The sequence below is a fragment of the Rhinoraja longicauda genome, chromosome 22, assembly GCF_053455715.1.
Source record: "Rhinoraja longicauda isolate Sanriku21f chromosome 22, sRhiLon1.1, whole genome shotgun sequence".
Lineage (NCBI taxonomy): Eukaryota > Metazoa > Chordata > Chondrichthyes > Rajiformes > Arhynchobatidae > Rhinoraja > Rhinoraja longicauda.
In genome coordinates this window covers 33,877,523-33,894,341 of record NC_135974.1, presented here as the reverse complement: position 1 = coordinate 33,894,341, position 16,819 = coordinate 33,877,523, and the positions used below count along the sequence as shown (strand labels likewise).

At 46.0% G+C, this 16,819-nt stretch overlaps 1 protein-coding gene across 1 annotated transcript in view; it reads right to left on the bottom strand.

Moving 5' to 3' along the window:
• Window positions 1–1,432: 1,432 nt before the first annotated feature.
• Window positions 1,433–16,819, bottom strand: part of slc17a9b (solute carrier family 17 member 9b) — a 40,968-nt gene continuing 25,581 nt past the window's right edge. The window contains exons 7-13 of the mRNA XM_078419358.1: window positions 16,393–16,489; window positions 15,088–15,175; window positions 12,675–12,709; window positions 12,479–12,594; window positions 11,338–11,393; window positions 7,296–7,325; window positions 1,433–2,083 (exon numbers count right to left, since the gene is read on the bottom strand). Of these exons, the coding sequence (XP_078275484.1) occupies window positions 1,941–2,083; window positions 7,296–7,325; window positions 11,338–11,393; window positions 12,479–12,594; window positions 12,675–12,709; window positions 15,088–15,175; window positions 16,393–16,489 (565 nt within the window). The 3' untranslated portion in view covers window positions 1,433–1,940. The remainder of the gene's footprint in view (window positions 2,084–7,295; window positions 7,326–11,337; window positions 11,394–12,478; window positions 12,595–12,674; window positions 12,710–15,087; window positions 15,176–16,392; window positions 16,490–16,819) is intronic.

The following is a 16,819-nucleotide window of genomic DNA, read 5'->3' as shown; positions in this document are numbered from 1 at the left end:
TCGAAGGTATTTATTCACAAAATGCTGGAGTAACTCAGCAGGTCAGGCAGCATCTCAGGAGAGAAGGAATGGGCAACGTTTCGGGTCGAGACCCTTCTTCAGACTGCATTTTGTGAATAAATAGCTTTCTAGTAAGTAACTAACATTAGATACTAATATTAAGATTAAATTTGCCAACTGAAAAAAAAGTTTTCAGTCAACGAAGAGCATAGAAAAGTACAGCACAAGAACAGGCAATTCAGCCCACAAAGTTGATGCCTATTTAAACTGATAAGTTCATATGTCATAACAGCAGAATTAGGCCATTCGGCCCATCGAGTCTACTCAATCATGGCTGACCTACCTTTCACTCTCAACCCCTTTCTCCCTTAACCCTTTGACACCCTTCCTAATCAAGAACCTGTCAATCTCCTCTTTAAAAATACCCAATGGCTTGGCCTCCACCACCGTCTGTGGCAGTGAATCCCACAGATTCACCACCCTCTGACTGAAGAAATTCCTCCTCATCTCCTTTCTAAAGGAACGTCCTCTTTGGCCCGAGGATCCCATCTGCTTGTACGTGATCTATAGCCCTCTGTGCAGGAAGAAACAGCAGATGCCGATTTACACTGAAGATAGACACAAAAAGCTGGAGTAACTCAGTAACGGAATAGGAGACATTTCGGGTCAAGACCCTTCGTCAGATCTGAAGAAGGGTCTTGACCCGAAACGTCACCTATTCCTTTTCTCCAGAGATGCTGTCTGACCCGCTGAGTTACTCCAGCTTTTTGTGTCCATCTTTGAACAGTACCTCTATTCCCTGTTCTATCATGTGCTCTTCTTTAGATTTAGAGATACAGCACGGTAAACAGGCCCTTCGGCCCACCGAGTCCGTGCCGCCCAGCGATCCCCGCACATTAACACTATCCTACACACACTAGGGACAATTTTTACATTTACCCAGTCAATTAACCTACATACCTGTACGTCTTTGGAGTGTGGGAGGAAACCGAAGATCTCGGAGAAAACCCACGCAGGTCACGGGGAGAACGTACAAACTCCGTACAGACGGCGCCCGTAGTCGGGATCGAACCCGAGTCTCCGGCGCTGCATTCGCTGTAAGGCAGCAACTCTACCGCTGCGCCACCGTGCCGCCACTAAAAGCCTCTTAAACGCCACTATCAAGTCTGCCTCCACCACCACCCCTGGCAAAACTTGCCCCGTGCATCTCTTTTAAACTTTCCCCTTCAGACAGCTGATAAAATGAAAGGTTAGCCCAGCCCTCCTTTCCCGAAACTAAATCTTGATTCCCTAAAAATTGGAACCCGTCTTTAAGAATACATGATATGTGTATCTTGTACTGAGAAGTCACTTTATTTTGGTCACACATTCATATCTTTACATTCAGATAAATAGTCATGTAAAAATCTGTCCAACAAAATAAAATCACTAAAAAAGAGTAAACATTTTTGTGCATACAAAATACTGTTATTCTGCGTTTCTGTTCATAAACAAAGGAAATATGATCAGATTAAGTGCTGCTTGTTTCTAGACAAATGAAATCTGAATATCAACATAGTTTTAGTTTTAGCTTAGTTTGGGGATACAGCGTGGAAACAGGCCCTTTGGCCCACTAAGTCCCTGCCGACCAGCGATCACACCAGTTCTATTCTATCCCATCGCACACACCAGAGGCAAATTACAGAAGCCAATTAAGCTACAAACCCGCATGGGCACGTCTTTGGAGGGTGGGAGGAAACCCGGAGAAAACCCAGGCGGTCATGGGGAGGATGTGCAAACTCTGCACAGACAGCACCCGTGGTCGGTAGCGATCCCGGGTCTCTGGCGCTGTAAGGCACCGCTGTTCCACCGCGCCGCCCAACGTAAAAGCACTGTCTTCCCTCGACCCTGAAGGCTGTTTGTGAGTTACTTCAGCTTTCAACATGGCCTGAAAAGATCTTTCAAATGTCTATCTGTGTTGCTTGACCGAACAAGAGAAAGAAGAAAAGGCCAAAGGTGTTGACGATGCTGATGAAATTGAACACGGACGGCCACGAGCCCGAGGTCTCTATGAGGTAACCTGCCAGGTACACAAAGGCCACCCCTGCAATGAAAGAAGGCAAAGTTAACATCCTCAAAGACTGCAGAAGCAATCCAAATAGCCCTACTCAAAACAAGACTCTGTTTATTCACAAAATGCTAGAGTAACTCAGCAGGTCAGGCAGCATCTCAGGAGAGAAGGAATGGGTGACGTTTTGGGTCGAGACCCTTCTTCAGTCTGAAGTCTGAAGAAGGGTCTCGAACCGAAACATCACCCATTCCTTCTCTCCTGAGATGCTGCCTGACCTGCTGAGTTACTCCAGCATTTTGTGAATAAATACCTTCGATTTGTACCAGCATCTGCAGTTATTTCTTATACTTACAAGACTCTGTTTGGCTGCTTAGTTTTCGAGATGCAGGGGAGATTTCTGCTTTTCGAGATACCAAGCACTGGACTTCTACCAGCTGGAGTTTAGAAGGATGAGGGGAGGGGTGGAGAACCTCATTGAAACTTACGGAATACTGAAAGGCTTGGATGCAGTGGATGTGGAGAGGATGCTTCCACGCTAGTGGGAGAGTCTAGGACCAGAGGTCACATCCTCAGAATTAAAGGACGTTCCTTTAGGAAGGAGATCAGGGGTAATTTCTTTAGTCGGAGGGTGGTGAATCTGTGCAATACATTGCCACGACATTGACTTGAGGCCAAGTCAATGTATAATTTTAAGGCAGTGACAGATGAATTCTTGATTAGTACGGGTGTCAAGGGTTATGGGGAGAAGGCAGGAGAATGGGGTTAAGAGGGAGATAGATCAGCCGTGATTGAAGGGCGGAGTAGACCTGATGGGCCGAATGGCCTAATTCTGCTCCTAACATTTATGAGCTTATGCAGTATGGAAACAGCGATGCGATGCATAGGCAATGGATCAGATACCATAAACATATAAATACTTCTAATATCCCAGCACACAGCATCCCACTGAACTGAATTGAAACACGCAGTGCAGGAACAGGCCCTTCGGCCCACTGACTCTATACTGACCGTCGATCACCCGTTCACACTAGTTCTATGTTATCGCATTTTATCATCCACTCCCAATACATTTGAAACGTCACCTATCCATATTCTCCAGAGATGCTGCCTGACCCGCTGAGTTACTCCAGCACTTTGTGCCATTCTTGGCCTGTAGTTACTAATATTTAGTAACTCTTCTTGTACAAGCGGTTTTCCAAATCCTCTGGTATCAACCCGGATCTCAGCAAACTTAAAAAAACAAAGTTAACAAAGATCTTTCTATTTGTTTTGGCATCGCCCCTGCCCGAGGTCATTTGTGGTCGGCCCTGGTCTTTTCACGCCTCTAACTCTTCACCTCGACAACTCCCGGCCCCCCCAGCCCCCTTCTTGCAGTCTGAAGAAGGGTCCCGACCTGAAACATCACCCATCCTTTCTCTCCAGAGATGCTGCCTGACCCTCCGAATTACTCCAGCACTTTGTGTCTATCGTTACTGTGGAGGTTCGAATTTCCACAGAACCATAATACAGTTCCAGAACCAGGGGCCACAGTTTAAGAATAAGGGGTAGGCCATTTAGAACGGAGATGAGGAAAATCTTTTTCACTCAGAGAGTTGTAAATCTGTGGAATTCTCTGCCTCAGAAGGCAGTGGAGACCAATTCTCTGGATTCTTTCGAGAGAGAGTTGGATAGAGCTCTTAACGATAGCGGAGTCAGGGGGTATGGGGAGAAGGCAGGAACGGGGTACTGATTGTGAATAATCAGCCATGATCACATTGAATGGCGGTGCTGGCTTGAAGGGCCGAATGGCCTACTCCTGCACCTATCGTCTATTGGTCATTATTGCATTCTATTCTATCTAAAGTGCGTTTTCAATTGCATTGTGCCAAAAAATAACCAATATTACATGAAAAATAAATTCAAAGCTATCGTATCTATATCTAGATGAGCTCCGAAATGGTTAGTTTAAATGACACAGCACGGAAACAGGCCCTTCGGCCCACCGGGTCCGCGTCGACCAGTGATCCTCGTACACTAACACTATCCTACACACACTAGGGAAATATACAATTTTAACCAAAGCCAATTAACCTACAAATCTGTCCATCTTTGGAGTGTGGTGGGAAACCGGAGCACCCGGAGGAAACCCACGCAGTCACAGGGAGAACGGACAAACTCCGTACAGACAGCACCCGTAGTCAAGATCGAACCCGGGGTCTCTGGCGCTGTGAGGCAGCAACTCTACCGCTGCGCCACCGCGTCGCCCTGATGTAATCATGCATATGACAGGTAATAAAATATACCATTTAGAAGGTAATCTGTTAATACATGAAGCTGTGATATTTGTGAACCTTGAAGTCCTTCAATATTGTTTCCACTTTTTAAAAAGGGAGATCAAACTACACATGACAGGAAGCAGAAGAGTGCTGGGATGGGGGGTGATTGGGATCAGGACATTGTGTGGGATAGAAACTGTGTATTTGTAAATTGGATTTCATTCCTCTTTCAACGTGCAGATTCTATGTTTCAGAGAAAGGGCAAATTTGTGCTCGTCTTCTAAGAGTTCAAATTCCAAAACCATAATAATAGGGTACGTTTAGTTTAGAAGTACAGCTTGGAAACAGGCCCTTCGGCCCACCAAGTCCATGCCAACCATGATCACACTAGTTCTGTAATATCCCACTTTTTCCATCCACTCCCATTAAGACACATTAAGAGCAATTTACAGTGGCCAACTAACCTACACATTTTTAAGATGTGGGAGGAAACCGGAGAGCCCGGAGCAATATTGAGGGCATGCAGCGTAGGTTTACTAGGTTAATTCCCAGAATGGCGGGACTGTCATATATAAACATAACACAAAAAGTAAGGAAATTTGTGTTTGGTAGATTATTTCTTTGTTGTAACAATGCTTCTTGGCAATAAATCTTATACCGTTGGAAAGCCTGTTTATTTCCCTTTTAAATGGTGCCACATTTGTAAGGAACATGCATTTGTGGGATGAGCAGCAGAGCTGAGTATATGGGTTGCGCCCATGAAAAATGTGCCAAATCCTCTCTGCCAATGCCAAACAGCTTATTCTGCTGTTGCTATTGACTCTTGTTTTGAGCTTCTGGTACCCCCAGGTGCTGACAATCAGGTCACTGATTGGCACCTGATTGGCAGCATCTGTGAGCATGGGCCCTGCTACAGTGGTCAGTAGGTGTCTGCTCCAAGAATCGGCATGCCACGTTTGACTGATCTGGATAGGGCCCGTGCGATAGGGCAACTTCAAGCTGGTGTTCCGCAAAACCAAGTTGCGGCATTATTTGGAGTGAGCCCTAGTACCATCTCCAAAGTGAAGGCCAAGTTCCATATAACGGGGGATGACAGAGACAGGCCGCGAAGTGGGCGTCCCAAGAAGACGACACCCGAAGAAGACCGTTTCCTCACCCTGTCAGCACTTAGGAACCGTAGGCTGTCTTCTACAGATTTGCAGTCAAGGTTTGCAGGACGATATGGCCGACGGCTCTCTGCCCAGACAATTCGGAACAGACTGCACGCAGCCGATCTCTGGTCTCATAGGGCTGCCAGGAGGCCTGCCATGACTGCCCTTCACCGTCAGGCCTGTTTGCGCTGGTGTCGGCAACACGTGCACTGGAACCTGAACATGTGGAGGAACGTTATGTTCAGCGATGAGTCCAGATTCTGCCTACGGCAGTTGGATCATAGGGTCAAAGTGTGGAGAAGACACGGAGAACGCTATGCTGATTGCTGCACCGATAGAGTAACATCTTTTGGTGGAGGCAGCATGATGATGTGGGGCGGCATCTCCCTCACTGGAAAGATGAGGCTTGTCATCATTGGAGGCAATCTCAATGCAGAGAGATATCGAGATGAGATTCTGCAACCAGTGGCAATCCCATATCTCCACAGTCTGGGACCGAACTCTATCCTCCAAGATGACAATGCTCGCCCCCACAGAGCAGGGTTTCTCAGAGACTACCTCCAGAATTTGGGAGTGGAGAGGATGGAATGGCCTGCCAGCAGTCCTGACCTCAACCCCATTGAACACTTGTGGGATCAGCTTGGGCGTGCTGTTCGTGCCAGAGTGACCAACACAACCACGTTGGCTGACTTGCGACAAATGCTGGTTGAAGAATGGGATGCCATCCCACAACAGTGTGTGACCAGGCTGGTGACCAGCATGAGGAGGAGGTGCCAGGCTGTTGTGGCTGTGTATGGTTCTTCCACACGCTAATGAGGCTCCTGTTTATTAAATGAATAAATTGTTAAATTGCCAATATGTCTTGTTTCTTCAGACTTCAATCATCCAATCCACCAAACAACACCGAACAAGAGTCAATGGCAGAATAAGCTGTTTGGCATTGGCAGAGAAGATTTGGCACATTTTTCATGGGCGCAACCCATATACTCAGCTCTGCTGCTCATCCCACAAAAGCATGTTCCTTACAAATGTGGCACCATTTAAAAGGGAAATAAACAGGCTTTCCAACGGTATAAGATTTATTGCCAAGAAGCATTGTTACAACAAAGAAATAATCTACCAAACACAAATTTCCTTACTTTTTGTGCTATGTTTATGTTGAAAGACTGGATCGACTAGGTTTGTATACACTGGAATTTAGAAGGATGAGAGGAGATCTTATCGAAACGTATAAGATTATTAAGGGGTTGGACACGTTAGAGGCAGGAAACATGTTCCCAATGTTGGGGGAGTCCAGAACAAGGGGCCACAGTTTAAGAAAAAGGGGTAGGTCATTTAGAACTGAGATGAGGAAAAACCTTTTCGGTCAGAGAGTTGTGAATCTGTGGAATTCTCTGCCTCAGAAGGCAGTGGGGGCCAATTCTCTGAATGTATTCAAGAGAGAGCTGGATAGAGCTCTTAAGGATAGCGGAGTCATGTGGTATGGTGAGAACGCAGGAACGGGGTACTGATTGAGAATGATCAGCCTTGATCACATTGAATGGCGGTGCTGGCTCGAAGGGCCGAATGGCCTCCTCCTGCACCTGTTGTCTATTGTCTAATATCATGGAAAAACATGCAAACTCCACATGGACAGCACCCGATGTCAGGATTGTGCCCGGGTCTCTGGTGCCGAGAGGCAGTGACTCTACCAGCTGCGCCACCGTGCCATCAAACAACTTAAATGTATTTTTGTTGGCTACTTCTCAGGTATTTTTCTATTCTTAAATATCAACACTGTGTACATATGAACCAAACATGCCACATCAAGCCAACTATGGAATAAAAAATCATACAAACCGCACAAGGCGCCACCTGTATTCATAATACCTAAGGGAATGGAAAAACAAAAAGGTAAAAATACACATGCCTTAAATTTATTTCCCAAGAAGCGGTTCCCTAATTAACAAACCACTCGACACCCATTTTACATTCTCAGCCGGAAACTGAATATCGGGATTTAGATTTTTTAGATTTAGAGATACAGCGCGGAAACAGGCCCTTCGGCCCACCGGGTCCGCGCCGCCCAGCGATCCCCGCACATTAACACCATCCTACACCCACTAGGGACAATTTTTACATTTATCCAGTCAATTAACCTACAAACCTGTACGTCTTTGGAGTGTGGGAGGAAACCGAAGATCTCGGAGAAAACCCACGCAGGTCACGGGGAGAACGTACAAACTCCGTACAGACGGCGCCCGTAGTCAGGATCGAACCCGAGTCTCCGGCGCTGCATTCGCTGTAAGGCAGCAACTCTACCGCTGCGCCACCGTGCCGCCCGGATGGAGACATTAAGAAAAAGTAATTGTGCCACAATTTCCAGTGCGTTGTGGAGATATCGGGGGAGGAACTGCCTTTTATCAACGATTTCACTTCAGCTGCTACAACTCTTTGTTGTGTGTAAAAATTTAACATGGACCCAAAGTGCAAATTGGACTATTGCAAGTTAGCTGGCCACACGGGCAGCAGGAGGTAGGAATCCAGACCAAACGTTACCGCTGGAGACAAATGAATTCATCGCCACAGACGGCTGTAGACACCACATCACTGGGAAATTTCAAGGTGGAGATTGATAGATTCTAGATTAGTACGGGGGTTAAGGGGAGAAGGCAGGAGAATGGGGTTGAGAGGGAAAAATAAATCAGCCATGATTGAATGGCAGAGTAGACTCGATGGGCCGAATGGCTGATACAACTCTGCTCCTCGAACTTATTAAGTTATGAATGCCATATATTTTTGTTTGTCAACACTCCTGTGAATGGCCTTGCGATGTTCCTGCAAGATGCAGCACCCGAAGGAACTCAACAGCTACAGGCCGGTGGCACTGACATCACACCTGATGAAGACACTGGAGCGTCTGGTCAATAGACAATAGACAATAGGTGCAGGAGTAGGCCATTCGGCCCTTTGAGCCAGCACCACCATTCAATGTGATCATGGCTGATCATCCACAATCAGTACCCCGTTCTTGCCTTCTCCCCATACCCCCTGACACCGCTATCCTTAAGAGCTCTATCAGTTCTTTCTTGAATGCATTCAGAGAATTGGCCTCCACTGCCTTCTGAGGCAGAGAATTCCACAGATTTACAACTCTCTGATTGAAAAAGTTTTTCCTCATCTCCATTCAAAATGGCCTACCCCTTATTCTTAAACTGTGGCCCCTGGTTCTGGACTCCCCCAACATTGGGAACATGTTTCCTGCCTCTAACGTGTCCAACCCCTTAATAATCTTATATGCTTCGATAAGATCCCCTCTCATCCTAAATTCCAGTGTATACAAGCCTAGTCGCTCCAATCTTTCAACAGACGATAGTCCCGCCATTCCGGGAATTAACCTAGTAAACCTACGCTGCACGCCCTCTCCCATCTCGCCCACGGTCCTCGCCCATCTCCGCCCCCTGGTGAGACCATCAATGGATCTGCTGTAGTTCGCCTACCAGACTCCCATTGGGGTGGAGGATGCCATCATCTACCTGCGGAACAGAGTTCTTTCACATCTGGAGAGGCCGGATAGCACTGTGACAATCATGTTCTTTGATTTCTCCAGTGCATTCAACACCATCCAGCCGGGGCTTCTGGGGGGCAAGCTGGAGCGCACAGGAGTGGATCACCACTTCACATCCTGGATTCTGGACTACCTCACCAACCGACCACAGTGCGTGAGGACAAAGGACCTGGTCTCGGACAGGGTGGTCTGCAGCACTGGGGTTCCGCAGGGAACAGTGCTAGCTCCATTCTTGTTCACCCTGTACACTGCGGACTTCAGGCACAGCTCTGCAGACTCCTATCTGCAGAAGTTCTCTGACCACTCTGCCACCCTCGGCCTCATCACGGGCGACGAGGACAGGGCGCACAGAGAACTGATCAAGGAGTTTGTGGACTGGTGCCAGCGGAACTGCCTCCGGATCAACGCGGGGAAAACCAGGGAGATGGTGGTGGATTTCCGCAGGCGCAGCCAGGTCCCCCCGACACCCGTGAACATCCAGGGAATGGACATCGAGAGGGTGGATTCTTATAAGTACCTGGGTGTCTACTTCAACAATAAACTGGACTGGACTGAAAACACCGATGCGCTATACAGAAAGGGCCAGAGCAGACTTTATCTGCTGAGGAGACTCAGGTCCTTCGGAGTGCAGGGGGCACTCCTAAGGACCTTCTACAACACAGTGGTTGCATCGGCCATTTTCTATGGAGTGGTCTGCTGGAGCAGCAGCATCTCAGCAGCGGAAGGGAAGAGACTCGACAAGCTGGTCAGGAAGGCCAGCTCTGTCCTGGGTTGCCCCCTCGACTCAGTGCAGGCGGTGGGAGAGAGGAGGATGATGGCAAAGCTAACATCGCTGCTGGACAACAACTCCCACCCCATGCAGGACACTGTCACTGCACTGAGTAGCTCCTTCAGTGACAGACTCCTTCACCCCAAGTGCGTGAAGGAGAGATATAGGAGGTCCTTCCTTCCCGCTGCTGTGAGACTGCACAACCAGCACTGCTCCCAGCAGACGAGTCAACAATAACAGCTAAGAACACACAGAAAACTGATGACAATTTATGTATCTTCTTTTTATAATGAATGATCTCTTGCTCTCTTGCTATCCACTTTGCTGCTGTAACACCGTAAATTTCCCCGGTGTGGGACGAATAAAGGAATATATTAATTATTAATATCACACGGCTTATTTGATTGAGAGTCAGCATGGAAACAGGTTGTTCATTCCAAGTCCATGCTGATCATCGACCACCCGTTCACACTAGTTCCAGGTTATCCCACTTACACATCCACTCCCCACACACGAGGGGCAATTCACAGAGGACAATTAACTGACAAACTCACACATCTTTGGGCAGTGGGAAGAAACCGGAGCACCCGGAGGAAACCAATGGGAGAACGTGCAGACTCCACAAAGACAGCAACCGGGGTCATGATCGAACCCAGGTGTCCGGCGCTGTGAGGCAGCAGCTCTACCCGCTGCGCCACCGTGCCGGCACAAGATGTTGTATAAGTGGATGTTGTTCACCGCAAGAGATTCAACCCGTAGTTCAAGTCTGTTGGATTTGCATGTCGGGTCTGAACAAATGGTTCCGTGTACTGAAATACCACAACATGTGTCAACGTGGTTAAATGCAAACACACACCCATCACTTCCAGCACAAGTTCAGAGACTGGAACCACGAGACAAATAAAACGTGTAGGAAGGAACTGCAGATGCTGGTTTAAATCGAAGATGGACACAAAATGCTGGAGTAACTCAGCGGGTCAGGCAGCATCTCAGGAGAGAAGGAATAGGTGGCGTTTCGGGTCGAGACCCTTCTTCAGACTGATGTCAGGGGAGTGGGAGGTACATGGATAAGGAAGTGCATAGAAAATGAAGTGTAAGGTGTGAAAACAGGACAAAGGGAATGGAGATCAAGAAAGATGTAGAATAGATCATTGTTAGTTGGGAGAAGGTATTAACAAAGCAAACAGAGATAAAATGTAGTCGGAGAACTGGGAATGGGGAGGGGATGGAGAGAGATGGAAAGCAATGGTTACTTGAAATTAGAGAAGTCAATGTTCATACCGCTGGGGTGTAAGCTGCCCAAGCGAAATATGAGGTGCTATCAATGTTCATAACACAAATAAAACAATCTGTTTACAAGAACTGGCTAAAGCCGCTATCTATATGACCACCCCCAGCATGTGCCACACAGCTATCTTTGTAAAGAGAGGAACAAAACAAAAATCAGTGCATTAATAAAATAATAAAGTTTGTTTATCTTATCAGTTGAGGATAACAGTTAACTCTGCTAACGTCGCGACATAATGTGTTTGATTCATGTAAACACAGTTCTAATCATTACTTACCGAATAGTGAGCCGGCACATGATGGCGCCAAATCTTGGACATTTACAGAAACACCGCTATTTAAACAAACATGGTGTACTTTGTTAACTTATTACACATTCATTTTCACATGTAGTAAACATTAGTTCATAAGTTATATGTTCAGATGTTAACAATTATTTATAGTCAGATAAAGCAAAAATGTAATAGTAAGCCTAGCGATTAGGAAAGGGTTCATAAGTGAAAGGAGCAGAACTAGGCCATTCGGCCCATCAAGTCTATTCCGCCATTCAATCATGGCTGATCTATCTCTCCCTCACAACTCCATTCTCCCGCCTTCTCCTCATAGCCCCTGACACCCGTACCAATCAAGTGTTTCTCTGCAACACTAAAACAGAGCAGACACTGTAAATACAAGATAGGCCCAAAAAGCTGGAGTAACTCAGCGGGTCAGACAGCATCTTTGGAGGAACAGAATAGGTGACTTTTCAGGTCAAAACCCCTTTTCAGCAATCTGGTCAGCAATTCAAACTCCAGAGGACAATTTAAGATTTTTAACTTGATACATCTGTATGGAGTTTGCACGTTCTCCCTGTTATAGCGTGGGTTTCCTCCAGGTATTCCAGTTTCCTCCCACCTCAAAAAAATGTGCCGGTTTGTAAGATAATTGGCCTCTGTAAATTAACCTTAGTCTGTGGGGAGTGGATGAGAAAGTGGGATAACTCATAACTAGTGTGAATTATGTGATCAATGGTCGGCGTGGACTTAGTGGACTGAAGGCTTTTTTTTCCATGCTGCATCTCTAAACAGTAGAACCAAAGAACTGCAGATGCTGGTTTATACCAAAGATAGACACAAAGTTCTGGAGTAGCTCAGCGGGTCAGGCAGCATCTCTGGAGAAAAAGGATGGGTGACGTTTCGGGTTGTGACTCTTCTTCAGATTAGGTCTCCAGAGATGTTGCCTGACCCGCTGAGCTACTCCAGCACTTTGTGTCTATCTTTGATACAAAACTAAACAAGTTCATATAAAACAGATCGTGTCACGCGTTTATACACATTTTATTACATTTTTAGGGGTCTTAAATTGCTTTACAAAATCTGGATATACAATGACATAGATGACTCAAGATCTATAAAATTAACACAACTAATCTCCATTTACCTGTGACTGAAGGTTTGAAGTCCTAAGCTAGCAGACAGAAATATTATGGCTTGGTAATAGTTGCCTGAGTAACTCAATAATTTGGTAAAGATGCTAGATAACCCCATGGCAAACACCTGTACAAAAACAAAAATCAATTACTTTTACTTCATTTCCCATAACAGCAGAACTCTTTACAGTTTGTCAGTCACCATACCTGCATTAACTTTCTCACTTTAGCGGTGTCAAACCCTGTAAAGTGCAAATAAATGGAAATATTATAACATAGGTTTTGAGAAGTGATTGTACAGATTTATCACCTTCATAACTGTTTTAGTCTAAGTATTTCTTCACATAACTTCAAACAAAAGAATAAATCAAATAACGAACTTTCTTTTAATTTTATAGATCTTTTGGAGTTTTATTCAAAGATTTACACCGATCAGCCAAAACATTATGACCACTGACAGGTGAAGTGAATAACATTGATTATCTTGTTACAATGGCACCTGTCAAGGGTTGGGATATATTAGACAGCAAGTGAACAGTCAGTTCTTGAAGTTGATGTGTTGGATGGAGGAGAAATGGGCAGGAGTAAAGACCTGAGCGACTTTGACAAGGGCCAAATTGTTATGGCCAGACGACTGGGTCAGAGCATCTCTGAAACGGCAAGGCTTGTGGGGTGCTCCCGGTCAGCAGTGGTGAGTACCTACCGACAGTGGTCCGAGGAGGGACAAACCACAAACCGGCGACAGGGTGTTGTCCAAGGCTCATCGATGCGCGAGGGCAACGAAGGCTATCCCATCTGGTCCGAAGCGACAGAAGGTCGACTGTGGCACAAGTCACAGAAAACGTTAATGGTGGTCACGGGAGGAATGTGTCACAATACACAGTGCATCGCACCCTGCTGCGTATGGGGCTGCACGCGGAGGACCAACAGCATATTAGGCAGGTGGTCATAATGTTTTGGCTCATCAGGTCATAATGTTTAGGCTGATCGGTGTATCTTCATAGTCATAGAGTGATACAGCGTGGAAACAGGCCCTTCCACCCAACTTATCTGACACAAGAGGGACAATTCAAAGCAGCCAATAACTCAAAGCACTTCAGAAATGAAAGCTTTGCCAGAAACAATCCCAACATTTGAAAATGCAGTTAATTTAAAGAGCTACAAAATGATTTGCACACCATAATTTTATCATCTATTCAAGATGAATGGGAATGAATTAGAACGACTGAGATTAGTTTTATAATTGTTACAGTATCTGAGGTACAATGAAAAGCTTTTATTTGCGTGCTATCCAGTCAGAGCGCACAGTTAAAGGATACAGGGTATGTATCACAAAATGCTGGAGTAACTCAGCAGGTCAGGCAGCATCTAGGAGAGAAGGAATGGGTGACGTTTCGGGTCGAGACCCTTGTTCAGACTGAAGAAGGGTCTTGACCCGAAACGTCACCCATTCCTTCTCTCCTAGATGCTGCCTGACCTGCTGAGTTACTCCAGGATTTGGCGATACCTTCGATTTGTACCGGCATCTGCAGTTATTTTCCTACACAAGGATACATTTAGTGCAAGATAATGTCCGATTAAAGATAGTTCAAAGGTCTCCAATGAGGTAGATCTTTCAGATCTATCAGAATAACTTGATTATCAAATATATATTTTTTTGAATTTAGCATTTTTATGGCAACTTAAAAATGTTTAGGGCTTAGACTTTAGAGATGTTGCGCAGAAACAGGCACTTTGGCCCACCGAGACCGTGCCGACCAGCGATCTCCACACACTAGCACTATCCTACACAATAGGGATGATTTTGTTTTTACCGAAGCCAATTAACCTACAAACCTTTATGTCTTTGGAGTGTGGGAGGAAACCGGAGCACCCGGAGAAAACCCGCGTGGTCACAGGGAGAACGTACTAACCCCGTACATTCAAGAACCCGTTGTTAGGATCGAACCCGGGTCATTGGCGTTGCGAGGCAGCAACTCTACCGCTGCGCCACCGCGCTGCCACCATTAAAATGCACCAGGAAGCTGCAGATTTAAATCTATTAATTTAAAATTAGGCCTGCAGCTTATATTTTTACATCAAGGTTGGGACATCTGCAATTTTGTGACATTACTGATACAGTCCCACAGTACAGGAGGATGAGGGGTGATCTTAGAGAGGTGTACAAAACCATCAGAGGAATAGATCGGGTAGACGCACAGAGTCACTTGCCTAGAGAAGGAGAATCTATCGAGAACCAGAGGATATAGGTTTAATATGAGGGGGGGGGTGGAAGGTTTAATAGGAACCTGAGGGGTAACTTTTTCAGTGGGTGGTGGGTATATGGAACGAGCTACCGGAGGAGGTGTTGAGGCTGGTAATACTGCAACATTCAAGAAACATTTGGACAGGTACATGGATAGGACGGGTTAAGGGGGTCAAACGCGGGCAAGATGGGACGTGTTAGTCAGTATGGGCAAGTTGGGGCAACGAGTTTGTTTCTATACTGTATGACTCTATGACTCTCTTTGACTCTATTCCATGAGAACCCATAAAAATGGCCTTGCAGTACTTTTGTTGAAGACGATGGAGTTGCTTTACAATTTCTTGCTCGGATAGTCATTGTAGAGTGGTGTCTCACCAAGTTTGATCAGATGATCAGTTAGCAAGCCCCCAAACAGTGAGAATGGGATGGCGACAGCCCACGGGACCACGTTGAATACCCAACCCTGGAAAACAGAAGATAGAGACGTCACTTCACAAGAAAATCCTTCCATTCCTTCAACTTAAGCTCACGAATCCTAGATGGAAGCTTTAGTCTAAAAATAGACACCAAGAATACCAAATCAACGTAAAATCTCCAATTGTAAGTTTATAAGTCACAGGAGGAGAATTGGGCCACTCGGCCCATCGAGTCCACTCCGCCATTCAATCATGGCTGATCATCGATTATCCGTTCACACACTAGTTCTACACACTCCCTTCACACCAGTGATCAATTTACAGAGGCCAATTCGCCTACAAACCTGCTTATCCCAGGGACGTGGGAGGAAACTTTAGAAAGGAGATAACGAGGAACTTTGTTTGTTAGAGGGTGGTGAATCTGTGGGATTTATGGAGACAGGCGGCTGTGGAGGCCAAGTCATTGGGCATCTTTAAAGTGGACGTTGACAAGTTCTTGATTAGTAAGCGCGTCAAAGGTTATGGGGAGAAGGCAGGAGAATGGGGTTGAGTAGGAAAGAATGATCAGCTATGATTGAATGGCGGAGTAGACTCGATAGGCCGAATGGCCTAATTCTGTTCATAAGATCATAACATCATGTCATAGGAGCAGAATTAGGCCATTTGGCCCATCAAGTCTACTCCGCCATTCAATCATGGCTGATCTATCTCTCCCTCCTATCCCCATTCTCCTGCCTTCTCCCCATAACCTCTGACACCCGCACTAATCAAGAATCTATCTATCTCTGCCTTAAATATATCCACTGACTTGGCCTCCACAGCCTTTTGTGGCAAAGAATTCCACAGATTCACCACTCTCTGACTAAAGATATTCCTCCTCATCTCCTTCCTAAAAGAACATCCTTTAATTCTGAGGCTGTGACCTCTAGTCCTAGACTCTCCCACTAGTGGAAACATCCTCTCCACATCCACTCTATCCAGGCCTTTCACTATTCTGTACATTTCAATGAGGTCCCCCCTCATTCTTCTAAACTCCAGCAAGTGCAGGCCCAGTGCTGACAAACGCTCATCATAGGTTCCTATGATTTATGAACTTAGGAAACCAGAGCAACCGGACGAAACCCATGTGGTCACGGGGAGAACGTGCAAACTCCACACGGACAGCACCGGAGGTCGGGATTGAATCAGGGTCACTAGCGCTGTGAGGCAGCAGCTCTACCCGCTGCGCCACCAGGTTAAGGTTGATCAGCCAGAGACGACACACCTTGGAATCAGGAAACAAGTCATGGAAGAACGTTGGCATCCACGACAAAAGGCAGAAGAAAGTCCCGGCCAGACAAACGTGGGCGACAATGACAGCCCTGTAGAGGAAGGAACACAAAGGACGAAGGAATCACATGCCGTAGACCAAGTAACACAACTAATAACACGAGCAGGCAATGAAATGTAACAAGGCCAAGAATGTGAAAATGACTGCCACATGGTAGAAACAACCACATTAAAAAAATATCTTAATCGCACCGCACAGAGTGGTCACAACAGGGAATTTCTAGCGAGCCCTGGTGAAAGAAAAATGATTCTCCAATCATGGGAGAGGGGAAAGAAATATGGCAATTGGAGGAAGTGTCAAAACTGCAGCAAATAAGGATTCCATTGTTCCGTTTCTAGTTTCATTCATATGGTAACTGAAC